The sequence below is a fragment of the Micropterus salmoides genome, unplaced genomic scaffold (assembly GCF_014851395.1).
Source record: "Micropterus salmoides isolate LMB-PRFRI ecotype aquatic unplaced genomic scaffold, ASM1485139v1 Ms_hic_scaffold_18, whole genome shotgun sequence".
Lineage (NCBI taxonomy): Eukaryota > Metazoa > Chordata > Actinopteri > Centrarchiformes > Centrarchidae > Micropterus > Micropterus salmoides.
In genome coordinates, this window is record NW_024040928.1 from 17,803,310 (window position 1) to 17,820,563 (window position 17,254).

At 40.6% G+C, this 17,254-nt stretch overlaps 1 protein-coding gene across 3 annotated transcripts in view; it reads right to left on the reverse strand.

Moving 5' to 3' along the window:
- The window catches only part of LOC119908805 (pleckstrin homology domain-containing family G member 1), a 71,562-nt gene that overhangs the window by 10,453 nt on the left and 43,855 nt on the right, over window positions 1–17,254 (reverse strand). For all 3 annotated transcript variants that reach the window (XM_038726673.1, XM_038726675.1, XM_038726674.1), the window contains exons 2-5: window positions 15,323–15,894; window positions 8,466–8,566; window positions 6,958–7,027; window positions 1,889–1,935 (exon numbers count right to left, since the gene is read on the reverse strand). In XM_038726673.1, coding sequence (XP_038582601.1) covers window positions 1,889–1,935; window positions 6,958–7,027; window positions 8,466–8,566; window positions 15,323–15,894 — 790 coding nt within the window. The remainder of the gene's footprint in view (window positions 1–1,888; window positions 1,936–6,957; window positions 7,028–8,465; window positions 8,567–15,322; window positions 15,895–17,254) is intronic.

Consider the following 17,254-nt stretch of genomic DNA (forward strand, 5'->3'; position numbering starts at 1 on the left):
TCTCCATCCATCTATCTGCTTTTTTAAAAATCAATATCACATTATTAATTAAGTATTTTAGTATTTATTTGGTAGAGTGTTTTTGTGATACCTAACAGAACTTGGACTGTAGATTTTTGTCCCCCATCATTGACATCATTGTGCATCACTGTGGGATCTTTTAAAGTCCAGTATGAACAGGAGGAATGACAACAAGTAAAAACTGCTTCACTGTCCATATGGGCACCTGACTAATGTTTAAAGACAGACATGAAAAATGGTGAACCTATCAATAAACCCATCTTTTAATGTTAATGTTTAATGTTGGGTGTATTACATGATAAAACTCTTTCAAAAAGTTTTATTCATTTTTAATTACAATGTGGTTGTAATTATCTGGGAATTAATTAGTTAATTATTGACTAGATGTCAATAAATGGTAATATCAGATTATCATTCAGCCTCACTGTACGGCGGTAAGATCTGAATTTAATGGTCACTGGAGCTACTTGGAGCTGCTGTGTGATGTACTGGGGAAGAAAGAGCCTTTTTCACGAACAAATGTAGGCTGTATGTGTGTGTTGCATACACATGCACAGTGGAAAAAGACAGAGAAAGACAGTTGTCAGTTGCTCAAAACTTGCCTTTCTTCTCTGTCTTTGTGTGTGTGTGTGTGTGTGTGTGTGTGTGTGTGTGTGTGTGTGTGTGTGTGCATGCATGTGCATGTCTGCATGCCTAAATTCCACTGAAGCTCCACACAGGCCTCACATTGTTCTGGAGGAAACTCGACCTTAGAGCTCAGCATGACCATGATACATCTGCTGTGTGTACATGTGTGCCAATGTGTGTGTGTTTATGTGTGTGTCTGCCTGTCGTGTGTGACCTTGGTTGGGGTCACCAGCTGTGGTGTGGATGTGGGAGAAGGTCTATCTCAAACAGCTGACAATCGCCCCCCCCCCCCCCCCCCCCCATGTTTGTTGCTCTATCCCCGTGGGGACATCATGGATGCCCTAGCCCCTTACCCTAACCATCACAACTATATGCCTAACCTTAACCTGATTGTCACCTGAACCCTAAAACCACATCTTAACCCTCAAAACACAGTCTTTACCCATGGGGACCTCAATTTTTGTCCCAACGGTGACACAAATCCATATGGGTTACTGTGCATTCAGGTTAAAGTCCACACCGAGAACATGAAACACAATCAGCATTCAATTAGTCATCATAAGCTTGTAAATTGTTTCTTCCTCACGTGCCTCACTTATCATACACAGTTAAAGAAAACTTGTAGCCAGAGGAGAAGGTGTATTTGGTAGGTGTAGTATGTCTAGGCATGAAGAATAGCCTCACGTTTCTGCACATGTAATCACGCACAATATACACACTGACACAAAATAATACTCCACATTATTCCTCCAAAGCTATCCACACAGGTGTCCCATAGGACCACACTCACACAAAGCTTAATAAAAACATTAACAGCATTAGGTATGATAAGGTGACAACTATAATACCCCATCTGTCAGTGTGTGAGCTGTAACTCTGTCAATAGGCAGCGAATAAAAGAATGGAAGAAAATAAAGGGAGGGAGAGAGTGAGGGAAAGAGACCCTGAGGCACAACTGAAGGTAGACAATTTGACTCTTGCTTAGGTGGCTTCTATGGAGCATGTCAGTCTGTCAGGGAGGGGGAACAAAAAGGTAATTGACTGATCAACATACACAATGGAGCCATGTGAGATGCTGGGAATACGGTGTGTGGAAGTGAGATCGAGATAAGATGACAATGAGATGATGGGTATGGTACAGTATACTGAATAAGCACGTGCACAGCCACACACACACACACACACACACACACACACACACACACACACACACACACAGACACTTTGGTTGCTGTCTTACCGTGGGTAGTTGGTGCAGTATTGAGTATAAATGTGGAATTCCTCACTCTGTAAAATACAACAAGGACAAATTAGTTGATGTATTTAAGTAAACATGAAACAGGACAAACTGAAGAGATCTCAGATCTAAAGATCTCATGTAATTCTCACTGTGAGCAGATATAATGTTTTCCATTATAAGGATGCATTTCAGACATTCTGTTTCAATTTTTCGGTGTGTTGTTTCTCCCAACATAATTACATAAATACTAATTAAAAGACCCACGAAGAGTGTTTTTGCTCTTTAACAACAAATCATGTACTTTATCATGAGCTTTTACTTTTAGGGCATCTCAACCCTCAAACAAACCTCATTTCAAATCTCTTTCTGAAAAATATTTTTTATCGTAGGGCTTTTTTGAAAATTGAAAAAGTATTTTATTTGGGCAATTTATTTACATGTGTGTATTTATGTGTGTTTGCAGGTTGGTATATGCATATATGTAGTATCCAACATGTTTGTTTGAATGATATATATTGATTATGATTATACAGATTTTTTCCCCCTGTAAAGCGCAAAGCTTCATTCACAGTCAACATCCGGTCTACATACATTTTCTCATTTCTTCATCTATAAATACATATTTATACATACAAACATACAAAACCACCCACTGGTACTGTACGATCCTTCTCCGTTTTTTTCTCCTCTCCATCACTGGTTGTACTGTATTTGCAGTGGTTTGGTGCAGTTTTGATGACTGGCCGGTTATTTCTTGTTTACGTCTCTGCACACTCTGAGCCCACAGACAAGGCATCCTCTTTCTCCTCCGTTTACCGCTACTAATTGAAAGTCAACCCTGTAGCTTATGATTAGCCTGCGTGCTGGCCTTTAAGTCTCTGTTGATCCCAACAGCCCTGAGCGCTCGGATTAAATATCCCCTCATACTTCATCGCCGCCCCTTTAATTGAGCCTTTTCCCACCTTGCATGCCTCTCTGAACATCAAAGACATCAGGGATGGCATGACTTATCAAAGCTAGTCTGAACCTCTTTCTCTCTGCTCTCAGAAACTTCCTTTGCTCTCCGTCACCGTATCGTTTCCAGTATTCCTCCTGATACATTTTTCCTCTCTCTCTTCATCGATATTCTACTTTTCTTTGCTTCCACAATCTTGCATTCCTCCTCTTTAAAAAAGCTTTTCTGCCCAGTCATTGTGCTCTCTTGGAGGCCCCAAGATGAACCCCTGACAGTTGCATAACGTGACAGTCTAATTGAACTTTATTTGTGTCCATAAACACTTGGGGGTTGCAGGAAGTGACACACACATGGCAGATGACAATCTGTCCTGGTTTATAATGTACACGCACACACACACAGAGCAATGTGGACATTCACACACATTTTCCAACATGTGATTCATAGTAAAATTCCAGTATGCATAGACTAGGATGTGTGTGAACTTTTTGTTTCTCGCTATAGGTAAATATACATTCCTATTCAAGGAAATGGCAAACAATTCAGCCTACCTACATGAACACAAACAGAGCATCTCCCAAGACTATACTGAACATATGAACACACACAGATAAAGGCACACAGACAGTTAGCCTGAGGTGCTCAGTGGGAACTGTCCTAAATTGAAGAGCAGAGCTCTCCTCCTCGTCTCCAGCAGTCTGCCGCCACAGACCAGGCCTAAACACAACCAGATGTGCCACCATCGATTTCTGATGACACATACTAACACGAACTCCTTATACACACTCTTAATATCTCTCTGGACCGTGAACACAAGACCACAAGATACATAAATGCTTCTATGTAATACAAATATGTGCAGAGCATGCACGTCTGCACACACCCAACCAGCAGACCCTGAAATAGCTCAGATCTATAATATACACCCTTTAAGAAATATAAGCTAAGCTAAATCTATAATCATCACATCCAAATACTGGATGTGAGAGAAAAAAAAATCCCTTTCCAGTGTATCAACATACAAATTATATAGAAAGATTTTTATTTTTCTGAGCTGCGCTGCTAAAGACTACACAGTGAACCAAAAAAAGGTCGAGTTGTAACAGCATCCACTGAACACTTAATAAAATAAATCTGTAGATTTTTTGTTGCACTGATTTGTCGAGACTGGACTGGTCACAGTGAGTCATCAGGTAAGCAGTGAACACGACAGATCACTAGGGGCGGAGAAAAAAAAAAAAGCTTAAAATCTTGTTGTAATTGTGCCCTCTGTGTTTCAGTCAGCATGTAGCAACCCATAAAATGCTTTAAAGGCTTACTCAACACATAGCACAGTTAGGATTTAGTGGAGCTGAGAGGTACATGAGCATAGACAGCCAATTATCTGAGGGAGAGGGAGAGATTTACAACTAGATCTGTCTCTTCTTCAAACACTGTGCTGGGCTGTGATTCTTGGCTGCTCAGACTAGAAAAGTATTAGAAGTGAGTGTAATTGTGTCTGTGTGTGTGTGTGTGTGCGTGCATATTTCACAGCAGATAGAGAAAGAGAGGTTTTGTGATTTTTCTGGGTCTTAGCAACCGTGACTAACCTTCTACCAAACAAAAGAACTCGGGTTACTATTCTGGTTACAACACTTTTACCAGAACTCAGCCTGCGAAATGATGAAGCACGCACGCATGCATGCACGCACACACGCACACACACACACACGATGTCTCAATGTAAAGGGGGCGTGAAGGTCAGTGGTGACTAAATATTTACACTAGAACATTAGGAGACTTAAAACACACAAATATATGAACACAAACAGTCACACCCAAGACACAACTACTATATGTTTATCTGAACTAATATTAAAGGAATGTATGTGAATGTAATTCAGTTATTTAAGCATGGAAACATCTGCTTGTGAGCTTTACACCGTATTAGACGATCTTCTTCAGCAGATCATTGTATGTGATTGTCTAGATTTCCATTTTGTCAGAGCATTTAAAAGTCTCCCTGTGCTATTTCCAGGGTCAAAAATGCACTTTTAATGTCAACTTTTAAGCAAACACGGACGAGAAGTCTTAAAGGTGCTCGAACATCTAAAATACCACTAACAATAGGCAAAATTCTTCTTCTGATAAAAATTGTGTGATATGACTGGAAGCTCCAGAACAGCTACTAATGGACCTTACAGTGTGATTATATGCAAACTGCAATTTCTACAATTGAGAATTAACTTTCAGTCTCAATGGAAACATTATGTTTTAGTAAAGTAAACTTTAGGTTGTGTAAGAATATGTATGGACTACATTAAATGCCTGTTTAAGGCTAAAATTTTGGGTTAAATCACAGTCACCATGTATGCACCGGATTAAACCTGAGTACTGTAACTAAACTGTATCTATGCATATTAACACATTTTTGAACAACTTCCCAAATGGTGATGTATTATGTTGTTTTTATGTGTTTAAAGGCAAAAGGTGATTCTGTGTGGGACGTGAGTGGCTGTGAAACACTATACAGGTGTGTGTGTGTGCGTTGGATAGTACCTGGAGCAGCAGGTCAGGAGCAATAAAATAAAAATGCTTTAATGGACATCTGCAGTATGAGTCTCATGAGAGAGAGGTTATCAGAAGCAGGGTGCGATTTGGACTTTAAGACGTGGAGCGATATAACAAATGCTGTATAGGCTACAGTGTAGAAGTCAATAATTGGTTGTCTGAATTTTAAATTAGGGGGTTATCTCAGATCAGTTCATCAAAAAATAGCTTTGTTTCCTGTTGAGACTTTTGTAACTGCAACTTTACATTGATCTGTTGGTTACAAGATGTCATCACGCTGGTTTGTTTATGGATCCCAGTTAATTATGCAGAGTGGTGCTGTGGGCTGTTATAAAGCGGGTTTGTCTCAACAACAGCTGCTGCATTTAGGGAGTCTGTGACGCTGACTGTGACATGTTTGTTTTCTACATGGTCAGACAGTTGCTCTGTGGTATTGGGTGTGATTGCAGTAGGGTAGGGAGGGAATGTAAAGTGTTTTAGAGGAAGAGCCGGAATGCAGCACATTATCACGGGACATAATCATGCATTTTTTAATTTTTTTTAGGGAATGGATGGGTGAGGAGTAGGGGTGGAATAAAAGCGAAAACGCACAGACAGAGTGCTGAGTTCACTTTTTCATGATAAACCACTGTTATTACCCCCCTCCAGTAAAAAGGTGATTATATATTTGGACAGTCCTTAAATTCCTCTGGAGTTGCTTTGGAGTTGTCCTTCCTTTGCACTTAAAACTGAGATTCAAACCAACACAATAATGCTACTCACCTCAATAAACTTCACTGACTTCATACCATGTCTTCACCTGATTTTTATTATGTATCTCTAATAAAAGAGCATTGCCTGTTTCTCATTTTATGTTCTGTGTGTGTGTGTGTGTGTGTGTGTGTGTACCAGCTGTTTGGACAAGTTTCAACAAGCAGAGGAGGAGTGTGCAGACAGTGGTGGACAAAGCACTGACAACCTTTACTTAAGTAAAAGTACCAATATAGCAATGTAAAAAAAAAACTCCATTATGTCCTGCATTCAAAACCCTACTTAAGTAAAAGTACATTAACACTGATGTGTATTTCTGTTTCACAGATGTGTATTATTGTTTTATACATATTCTTAATTCTTTTGTTAAGTATTAGTTAATTTGGGCCTTGAACTGTTATTTAAATAAAACCATCTGAAAAGTTTAAAGGGGAATTGTGTATTTGTTAGGTAGAACTGCTAACAACTCATAGATATCTGAAACATGACAAGGGGTCCCAACCGACACTGCTTTTTGAAAGGAGTTACGACCCAAAAAGGATAAAACCAGTGTTTTTTTTAAATGATTTAAAATCTTAATCTGAAAAGTAACTAGTAACAACTAGTAGTAACAACTAGTAACGACTAAAACGTACAATATTTGCCTCTGAAATGTAGTGAAGTAGAAGTGTAAAGCCACATAAAGTAGATTTACTCAAATAAGGTACCTTATCATTTCTACTTAAATACAGTACGTGAGTAAATTCACTCTCCGCCACTGGAGACAGAGAGATGGGTGGGGGAGAGAAGGTGGAGAAAAAAGGCCACAGGGTACCTTGGATACGAAGCACTCTGCGATGGCCACAGGGTCAGCGTTGCACTTCTCAAGATCATGAAGAAGGTCCCTGAAACAAACACAGTTCTCCAAGAAATCAGTTTATGAAGTGAAAATGTCCACACATATTTTCCTACTACCTATCACCCATGCATACTCTCTTCCCCTTCTTCCTCTTCTTCCCTAGACACATAAGTATAAACTACTCTCCCACGATTCATTGTTCCAAACAGTGAGTTTCAGGAGCAAGAGTCACCCTGGGTACAGAAATTAGGTCATAGTGCACTTGGCTCTAAACAAATGAGAAACTTCCATGAATTCAAACTAGGCAGCTCCTGTGTGTAGCTGTGTATGTAAGTGCACACTGTGGAAAAAAAATTAAATAAAAGGCTGCTGTTGGAGTTATTGTTTCATGGCTGAATGATGAGGTCACTGTGACCGCTTTAAACTACTTCCATGCTTCCTTTTACTGGCCAGTTTGTCCGCGCATGACAGCTGAGAATAGGTGGGAGAAAGAGTGTGCAACATTTGTGTCTGCAGACCACCATGGCTGATGCTCAACTAGCCATCTCGTCTGAATACGCAACACACACACACACACACATACACACACACACACACACATACAGTGAAGTGCCGGAGGAGAAAAATATGCAAACAGTGACCTACACACACCTGACTGTCAGCAACGCCCTTCCCACAAATCAACAGGTTGCTCAGCTCAGTTTCACTATTCGCAGGGCGTTGTTGTTGAGCCTGAGAGAGGCCAGAGTCTGTCTGTGTATTTATGTGTAGCCAGAGGTGTTTTTAGACCTTTGGGGAAAGCCAAAGTTGAGTCTCCAGTCTTCATTAGCAAACTGAAAGTCAAGATCAAGGATGTTTTTCATTGAAAAGATTTAGACCATTTACTGATATGATTTTTCCCCCCGCATGGCTGAGATTAAGTCCTTTAAATGAGGCTTAATGACAAAATATTGAAGCTATGCCGCAATGTAAGGTCTGCCTGTTGCTATCTTCTTTATTTTTTTATTACTTCAAGAATTTTTTGAGGTCAAAACTTGAGACTTTAGAATATTTATTTTCTTCCAGTCTCAGGAGCATTCAAACCTTTAGGCAGTCAAGTCAAATGCCAAAGTTTTGTTGTATCAGAGTTATCGTAATAATGACATTCAAACTTGTAAATATTGTTTACATAAAGTCTGGGAAAACAGATTTTTCTGTTGTGTCTGACCTAGCGCTTATAACATAGAGCCTGAAAATCAAGAAAATAGGAACACCTCATGTCAGCCAAAGTGCATTGTTAAAGGTAGTTTCACCCATATAAATGTAATTGGTTTAGTATTTTATTGTCAGTGCGCAGTATTTTTAACCAACGCTGTAATCACACAACTGTCTTGAATTGTCCTGTGATGTGAATGCTTCCGAGTCGTAAACGACTATCCATTCGATAATGGTGTGGACGGGGGCATTAGGCCTCAAGTCTACATGTCTGTGCATGTAGGTTGTACCTGTTAAAGTGGTAGATGTCCTGGATGTTGCCGAACAGAGAGCCTTTATCCTCAGAGCCCAGGGCCAGCCGAGACTGATTACTGATACACTCCAAGTAGTCCTGCAGAGACAAAGAAAGAAAGTCGTCACATTCGATCTGCATGGTTGAAATTTTGGTTGCCATCAGCCTCTCAGCACACACACACACTTGATTTTGACAGACCACTCACATTGTGACTCCTTCAGCTTCCACTACTCTCTTAGGCCACTTGACTCTACTTTGCACCACTTTGGTTCGATAGCCTTGTGACCACGATTCATATTCTTCCATAATTAAATTCTGTGAGTAATCTGTACGTTAATGGATGATTAGTCACATTTTTAGAGCTGCTAAGTGACATTTCTTTCGTTTAAGACTGTTTCAGACACCAAAGCATGAGTAGTTTGATTTAAGGTTACTTTCAGAAAAGTGTTTATTGACGATTTCTGTCAAGGAAGCATATTATTTTCCGTGTCTCAGGAGGACCAGAACTGTTAATATGTCCCAGTGGAGGTCGACACGATGTGTCCCAGTCCAAGCCACATAATAATGAACACTTCATTAATGTCATAATCCTGTAGCATCCAGATACACAGTTTATTTTTACATTCACGCTTTGTGCCTACTCTCCAGGGTTGCAGTTACATTGCACTGAAACATACAGAAGCAATTTTTATTGAAATAAAAACTCACACAAAAACATAAAACTAAAACACTGTTGTTATATATGGTTTCCGTTTTTAATTAGATTTAAAGTGGGAGAGACAAAAGTAAAATCTGGTGTAACTGTCAAAACCATGTGTAATGTATTTTAAGACAGCCCATTTGTGCCTGATCCCTATTGTTGTTTTGTGTAAACAGCTTGATAAGGAAATAATACCCAGGTCATGTGGTTTAGAGTAAATGAATCCCAGAGGCAGAAAAATTCTGGGAAACACAGGTTTAACATGGCTCCCTGTTGAAACACAAGTATAAGTCTTTTGAGAGGATTTTACTCTCTGGCTCTCCATAACTGCAGTTAGTGAGGAGTGCTGATATGACTCTGGGTGATTAAACACCAGTCTCAGGTCTCAGTCTGCCCTGAAGAAAGAAAGTGAAGGGTGGAGCGAGAAAGACAGTCGCAGAGGTACTGATTGTTTTAGCTGTATGTTTCTCTGTTGGGAGCCCAGTTCTTCTCTCTGTGCAGTCAGCATGCTGATTATGCTTGTTCACTATTCTGCAGCACTAACAACAGTCTTTATAAGATCAGTAAAGTAGTAAAACGAGATCATGCAAGAACGTCTGTGTATATCTCTCTGCTCCTTCCTACAAAGCGTCTTTTGCTCGTCTGTCTCACTGATGGATATGTGAAGCTCTGATAGTTGCCAAAGTCCCAAAACACAGGAAGAACACTTGAAACTCCAGTGCGCGCGCGCACACACACACACTCACACAAAAATGATCTCAACCACCAGTGCAGCTGTATTTAAACCTTCACACCAGAAACAGGTATGGTTAGTGGTTAAGGAAGAGGATGCATCCTGGTGGCAGCACAGTAATGGTTTTCAAACCAGATCACAACCTGCAACTAGGCAGGACAGACATTACAACACAGAGAAAAGTACCAGGCTTCCCTGAACATGCACAAACGCACACCCACTGATCATTTCAGCACACACAACATTTGTGTGTTTTATGGGAGACCAAAGAGAACAGAGAGAGGGGCTCTCCCTGTTCACTCCCTTTAAGTCTGTTTGCATAATTTCTGCTTCTGCTTCTGTTCCCTGTAATGTTTTATGTATTTAGCCATCATTATCATTATTATTATAATAGCTGAGCCTGAGCGGTCCCATTAAATTGTGTTTGGTTAGGAGAAGTGCTGTGATGTAAAAAAGAGACAAACAGCTAAAACAAACATTGGAGAATTAATTGAAACTGTGGAGTGAATGACAGCCATCTTGGATGTTTAGGGCTTAAAGGTTATACAAGTGCTTTAGGCCAAGATTTTGTTTTTGAGGATTTGAGTTACACAATAAGATTAACGGGCAGGTTGGTGATTATGTCGGGGGTCACGTCAAAGGGTCATGTTTAGATTTTGTTGACTATTGGAGGTCACGTGTAATGTGATGCTTTATTAGCCACGGGGTCACGAATCTGACCGGGCATGACCCATTCACTCATCACCCTCAGCTAAAGCCTGACTTAGTTCAACAATGGGTAGCCGCATGCACACGCGCACACACACACGCACACACGCACACACACACACACCTCTTAAGGTACACTCCCTGCTAAGCATCAGACCTAACATGTACAAACTTAATACTTTCTCGTGTTAACCATTAACCTCCTCAAGTACACACTCTTTCCTACACACCAAACACATCCCTCAGCAAATCCAAATCTCGTTGTTTGATTGTTTCTGCAGGCCAAGTGATGTTCCCAGTTTATTTCCAATCTTCTGGTCAACTTCAAATGGCCTGGCGATGCGTTCCAGGTCTCAGAGCGGAAAAAAAGGGGAAACCAGAGGAAGAGATGGTGGAGGGAGACGAAGATCAGAGCCTTGTCTTTGAGGTTGTTTGTGTTTAACAGATTTGCCTCATTAAACACACTGATCGCGCAAAAGAGGGCGATCCCACATAACTAAGACAGAACTAAGAAACAGCTCTGAGAGCTCAATGCACTGAAACTCACAAATAGACAAAACAAATGCAAATGAAGAAAACATTTTCACAAATTTCACAATCCATGCAGAATTTAGAGAAAAAAAACACAGCTAAATGAGAAAAAAGAACAAAATACAGGAAACAACCAAATACAGAAACACAGCAAGTCGCACAGAACACAACAGAAATTTGTTACAAAACAACAGATGTTTCCAGGGATTATAAATATTTCAGGTGTTTTCATCACGTTTTTGTATCCCCTGGAAACTTCTGTTGTTTGTAATTAATTTCCACTGTGTTCTGGCAACTTGCAGAGTTTCTGTATTTGGTTGGGTATCCTGTATTTGCCACATGTTTCTGTGTTTGCACGGTGTGTTTTTCTTTCCAATTGTGCATGTGTTGTCAAACTGGTGAAGATATTTTCTTTATTTGCATGTGTTTTCTTAAGTTGCAGTAGGTTGAGCTTTCAGGGCTACCATAGAAATGTATTCATCCTTGCACAAACCAACAAACTGTGCAATAGTTACACATGTACACTGTGACTAATCTAAATCCACACGTACAGTTCACACACAGGCAGCAGAGTATATGTGGACCACAACACCACCGCTGACAGATGAAACACAGGTGAGCCCAGGGGAGTCTGGGTAAATATTTGAGTTAAAGCTGTCACACCTTCTTCCCTCGCAGGAAGCAGCATGGGTAAAGGGATTACTGAAACGGGCGTTGCAGGAGCAGCTCACATACGACAGTGCTAATAATAGATCGGTCGATGCTGTGCTCCAGCAGCTCCAGTCTTTTCCTCAGTATAGGTCATGTCATGTTAAAAGCTCCATTCATAAAGATACAATCAGTGCAATCCATCTCTGTACACCCACTGGAACTGTTATTAAAGAGGTGAAGAAAGGCTAAATGGACGTGTCTTTTCCTAATGTACTGGTGAAGAATTAGCTGTCCTGCCATGTAAGTGTGGTCTTTCAGGGCTGGGTGGTCTTCTTGTCTAATGGCAATAGGTGGTCTGCAGAGTAGAGGAAGTAGAGGGTTATTAGGTACAGCTCCTAAGCTCTGTTCAGTGTTTGCATAACCTACTTTGGACATTGTTATCTCAGAGCTAAGTCCCTCTCCCTACCTTCCTCTGTCTCATCCCCCCTTTTCCTCACGTCTGCATCCTGAAGAGGGAAGGAAAGGAAGGTGGAGCAGTAGAGGATGGCACATCGATCAGGGGCGACAGGCCACAACCAGAAAAAAAGATTATGAGTTTACTGCTTTCTTTTGACAATATATATATATCATGTCATCTACACACACACACACACACACACACACACACACAGGCCTATGAACTCACAGCCTAGAGTTGGGAAGTAAGCAGAGGGAAGATTTAGGAATAGGTGGGCAAAGCGCCAAGACCTACATGGTCCTACACACATGCAAAACTTCAACAAAAACATTTTTGTTATTTCACAGCACTATCAATTCAAATTAAGTAAATTAACACACACCACATTTGAGCACAGAATATATGAATTTTAAGTTTCATAGAAAATCAAAAAGAGCTGAAAAGAGAAACAAAGAGGGTAGAGAGAGAAAGAAAAGCAACATTTGATAGAAACCACTACACCCTAACCTTAACAAAGCCACTAAAGCTCTGACTGGAGGCGAGATGTATCCTTGCAGTTCAAAGCCAATCTCACAAAAAGAGTGTAACCATCTGAGTATGTGCATACAGTATTGTATGTGTGCTTAAAAAACATTTTGAATGTGTGCCTGTAGCACAAAGGCATCGGTGTCATGTAACTCGGCCAAAAACCCCACCTTAGAGCGCAGGTGAGCTTAGTGTATTGGAGGTTCTTTATGGGGGTAAATGATGCCTGTTTCATTGCAAATGCACAGACAATTAGTTACAAATATACAAATTTGTAAACACAAAATACGATCTACAAATAGATGAAGGGTTTGCAGATTCTGAATCTATTTGCCTGTGCATTTACAATGATATCGACAGCGATTTATCCCCATAGTTCCATAGCAGGCATCAAGCTCACATACGTGAGGGAAACCACAAAAACTCAAAGGATGTGTGTTATCCGCAGTGTTGAGCAGTAACGCGTTACTAGTAACTAGTTACTGCCATTATTGCTAATTACTTTTCTAAAACAAAAATATTATTACTAGTTACTAAGGCAAGTAACGCTGCGTTACTTGTTACTGAACACACCATCTTTGACGTAAATCCACGACTGTGTGGCAGCTCAGCGGCACCAGACTTTGTTGTTAATGTCCGCTGATAGCCAAACACTAAATGAAGAATGTAGAACGAGGGAGAGAGGCATTCTTTCCACCGCTGTAACTAGTTACTGCCATTATTGCTAATTACTTTTCTAAAACAAAAATATTATTACTAGTTACTAAGGCAAGTAACGCTGCGTTACTCGTTACTGAACACACCATCTTTGACGTAAATCCACGACTGTGTGGCAGCTCAGCGGCACCAGACTTTGTTGTTAATGTCCGCTGATAGCCAAACACTAAATGAAGAATGTAGAACGAGGGAGAGAGGCATTCTTTCCACCGCTGTAAGTAGTTACTGCCATTATTGTGTCACGGTCTAAGATGCAAAGAACATTGTTATCTATTGTAAACTCTGTGCGAGCAGCAAATAGCTGCGAACATTTCTATACCTGATTTATTGAAGCATCTGCTGAAGCAGCACAGCAATGTGAAACTCGTGAAAGAAACTCCGGCAGCTTCTGTCACTGATGCTCGGACTCGCCGGGAGAGAGTGGCGTTAATGTAACGTTTTGTAACTACTGAATACTGCTATTATAAAAACGCTGTTTAAAAGTCGGGATTTACTTGCTTTATGTGTTTATTTCAGCCGGTACCGTTAAGAAACGTTAGGCCTAGGCTATATGCTCTGTAAATACCACACTCCTTGCTGCTGTTATGGATATGATGTTAGTTAAAAAGTCAGGGGAGACTGCTTTGTTTGGGGGTGAAGGGGGGTGGTAGTGAAAGCAGTGTTTCCCATAATTAGCCAATAATTTGGACAATTATCAACTCTGACCGCCAGATACTGATTTTCCAAATTTTTACCAGGCATATTTAAAATAATTTTTTTGCTGTATTGAGGAGCATATATTCGTGCAGCACCTCCTGGCTCTCCCTCTCTCTCGTGAACACCGCTGCACAAACCTGTCCAATGTTAGAATAACCCCCCCCTCCGCTGTCATTCTGTGGGAAACACTGGAAAGTAATAGTAACTTAACTAGTAACGTAACTAGTTACTTTATCACGCAGTAATAAGTAAAGTAATAATATTACAATTTCTGAGTAACTTGCCCAACACTGGTTATCCGATGATTTAAAGCACCTTATTCCTCCTAAAAAGACCAGGGTTAAGAAGGCTCCGCAGTCAAACACATTCATGATTCCTACTGCTGCTTGGACCTCAACTAGGTCAGCTGGGAAACACTCTAGTTTATCGTTTTCTTTAACCATGAGAAAGATATTCTCCACTTTCTACCTCTAGTCATTGAATAGAACAGTGGTTCTAGTTACTTTTCAGATTAAGATTCTACACAAAAATCATATGATAAGCTTAGTATAAACAAGTGGATTGTTAAAGATCAAACCAGTGGTTCCCAACCATTTCGACGTGACCTCTTTCAAAAAAGCAGTGTTTAGTCTAGGTCTGAAGAGGTAAAATGTCAAATATTCTCTAAAAAAGTATATATGTCCTAAAACTGAAACCAGATTAACACAACAGTAAAATGCTGCTCTAACACTGTAGGATTATCTAATAATAGGTGCCATTTTAGTGCAGAACTAGTACGTATCCATTATTGATACTTGTAGAATATTTAGCTGATAATACTTTTGTACTTTTGAATGTGGGACTTCACTTGCATTTTTACACTGCTATATATGTACTTTTACTTCTCCCCCCACTGTAAACAAAATAGATTCTTCGGGAAACAATCAGGATTATTTCTCATTTTTATCTCAGCATTTTAAATTCACACACATGTCCTGGGTGAAAGCTAAAAAGCCACATTTGGAGCTGATATACACTGTAAAAGCACAACTTTGTTTCAAGGCCTCACTCTACATTTGATGTCCTGCCAATCCTTCTGCTTCTAATTTACACAAGTTGTGTTTTAACATATGTTTGTGGTTGAGTGTTCCTTACTTCTACAATGCTACGCAGGTCCTGGACATAGGTTCTCTCGGTGTCCAGTATCTCCTGCACCACCCGGTCCACATACGTCCTGGGTCCTTGCACCTGACCTGCCCGCTCTCCTCCATCTGGGGCCAGCTCAGGCTCTGAATGTTCTATTAGAGTCTGTCCACTGCCCTGTCTTCCTTGTCCCCTCCCTGTGTCCATCCCTCCATCATTTCTCTCATCGTCCTCCCGGCATCCCAGCTGCCGGGCTGGGACCAGTTCCAACCGAATCGCCCCGGAGTCCTGGTCTGAGGTCCCTGGGTTACAGTGAGGGGCGGGGACGAGGGTGGAGCGGCTGCCCAGCGAGCAGTGACTGTCTCGGGAGGAAGCGGAGGAAGAGGTGGAGCTGTAGCTGATTGGCCTTTCGGCGCTGTCGGGAGAGGAGTCCATGCTGAGGGCGGAGCAGTAGCGCAAGGAGGTATAGCGGAAGGCCGGATTGCGGAGGCAGCGGGCCGGTATGTCAGCGGAGCTCAGGACTGAGCCAGAGTCCGGGACTTCAGGAAGAGGAGGCAACGCATCAGGCAGGTAGTTATAATCGTCTAAAGGGGAAAATGAGAGAAGGGAGAGATTTTCAATAATCAATTTTATTTCAAACATGTAAGTAGTGTTGCCTTGTAGCAATTACCATGTAGCATTGGTCTAATTTACTTTGTAAGCATTGACATGTTGGAGACAGTTACTGCTTGTTGCCAAGAGAACCTTCCAATTGCATAATCTGGGCTCACAGTCGCATAAACTGTTGTATCCTGTCTTGTAAAGCTTCAAACTGGACTTCCTGGTTTGTTTTCTTTTCTATCTGTACTAACCTGTAGCAACACGCCCACACTTGTAGCCCCTTGCTTGCATTGTTGTGCTATAGGGCTATTGTTGGCCTACATGTCCCCTAAACAATGGCTCTGCCTATTGCATTTTTAAATACATGGTTGTTGTAATCATGATGCCTGGCTATAATTACCGCAAACATATAAGACCACAGTCTAGACAATTGGTATCTCTCGAACATACCAACAGAAATGCTGTTATAGTGTTGCTACATAAAATGTTGTTGTTGTTGGTGTTGTTGTTGTTGTTGTTGTTGTTGTTGTTGTTGTTGTCTATCACAGTGATGGTGTTGCTTGTTTTGGGTCTTTCACATCTTCCTTTGCAAGAAACTTCCAATGTTTTATTTTGCTAAGACCAGTAGAACAGTGCCTTTGTGATATCTGGCACAAAATGTAAAATGCAATATAGTGTAAGGGTTGGTATCTGACAAGTCAAAAAAAGCTATTGTAAAAACTACAAGCTATGGTTGAGAACCTTACAACCAAAGACAATCTCTTTCCTGGATGAGAAAAAAAAACTTGAACAGTAAAGAAAATGGGCATAACCTCAGTTAGAGACACAGTGGAGGATTTCCTATTTCAAAATGGACAGACCAACTATAGGTGCCATAAATCAAAGTAGACAGATCATAGAGTGCTTAAACTGGAATATTATTAAATAATAAATGTAGTTAGTTAAAGTATTTCAGAAGTGTAACATCTTATTTGTTTACAATAAGTACACGACTCTCAAAATTAATGTCTAAAAGATTTACTGATGCTGGAAGGTCACACACAGAGCTGTTAAAATTCACATTAAATTCACACATTCGACAGGCACTGACCCTGTATTTCTCTCTCTTTAAAACTAAGCACTTAAAAGACTCACTGTATGCAACTTCTAACACTTATATCACTTTCATATTCTTACAGTCTCTATCTGTTTAGCATCCCAATTCCTGACATTCCAGATGACCACAGTCTGACTGACTGCACGCCATATGAAGACTACTAGGTTGGCCTCAGTTCCAACCAAAGAAACTTTTCATTTACAAGGAGCTGGCAATAACTACCAAACCAGTGAGAGACAGAAACCTTT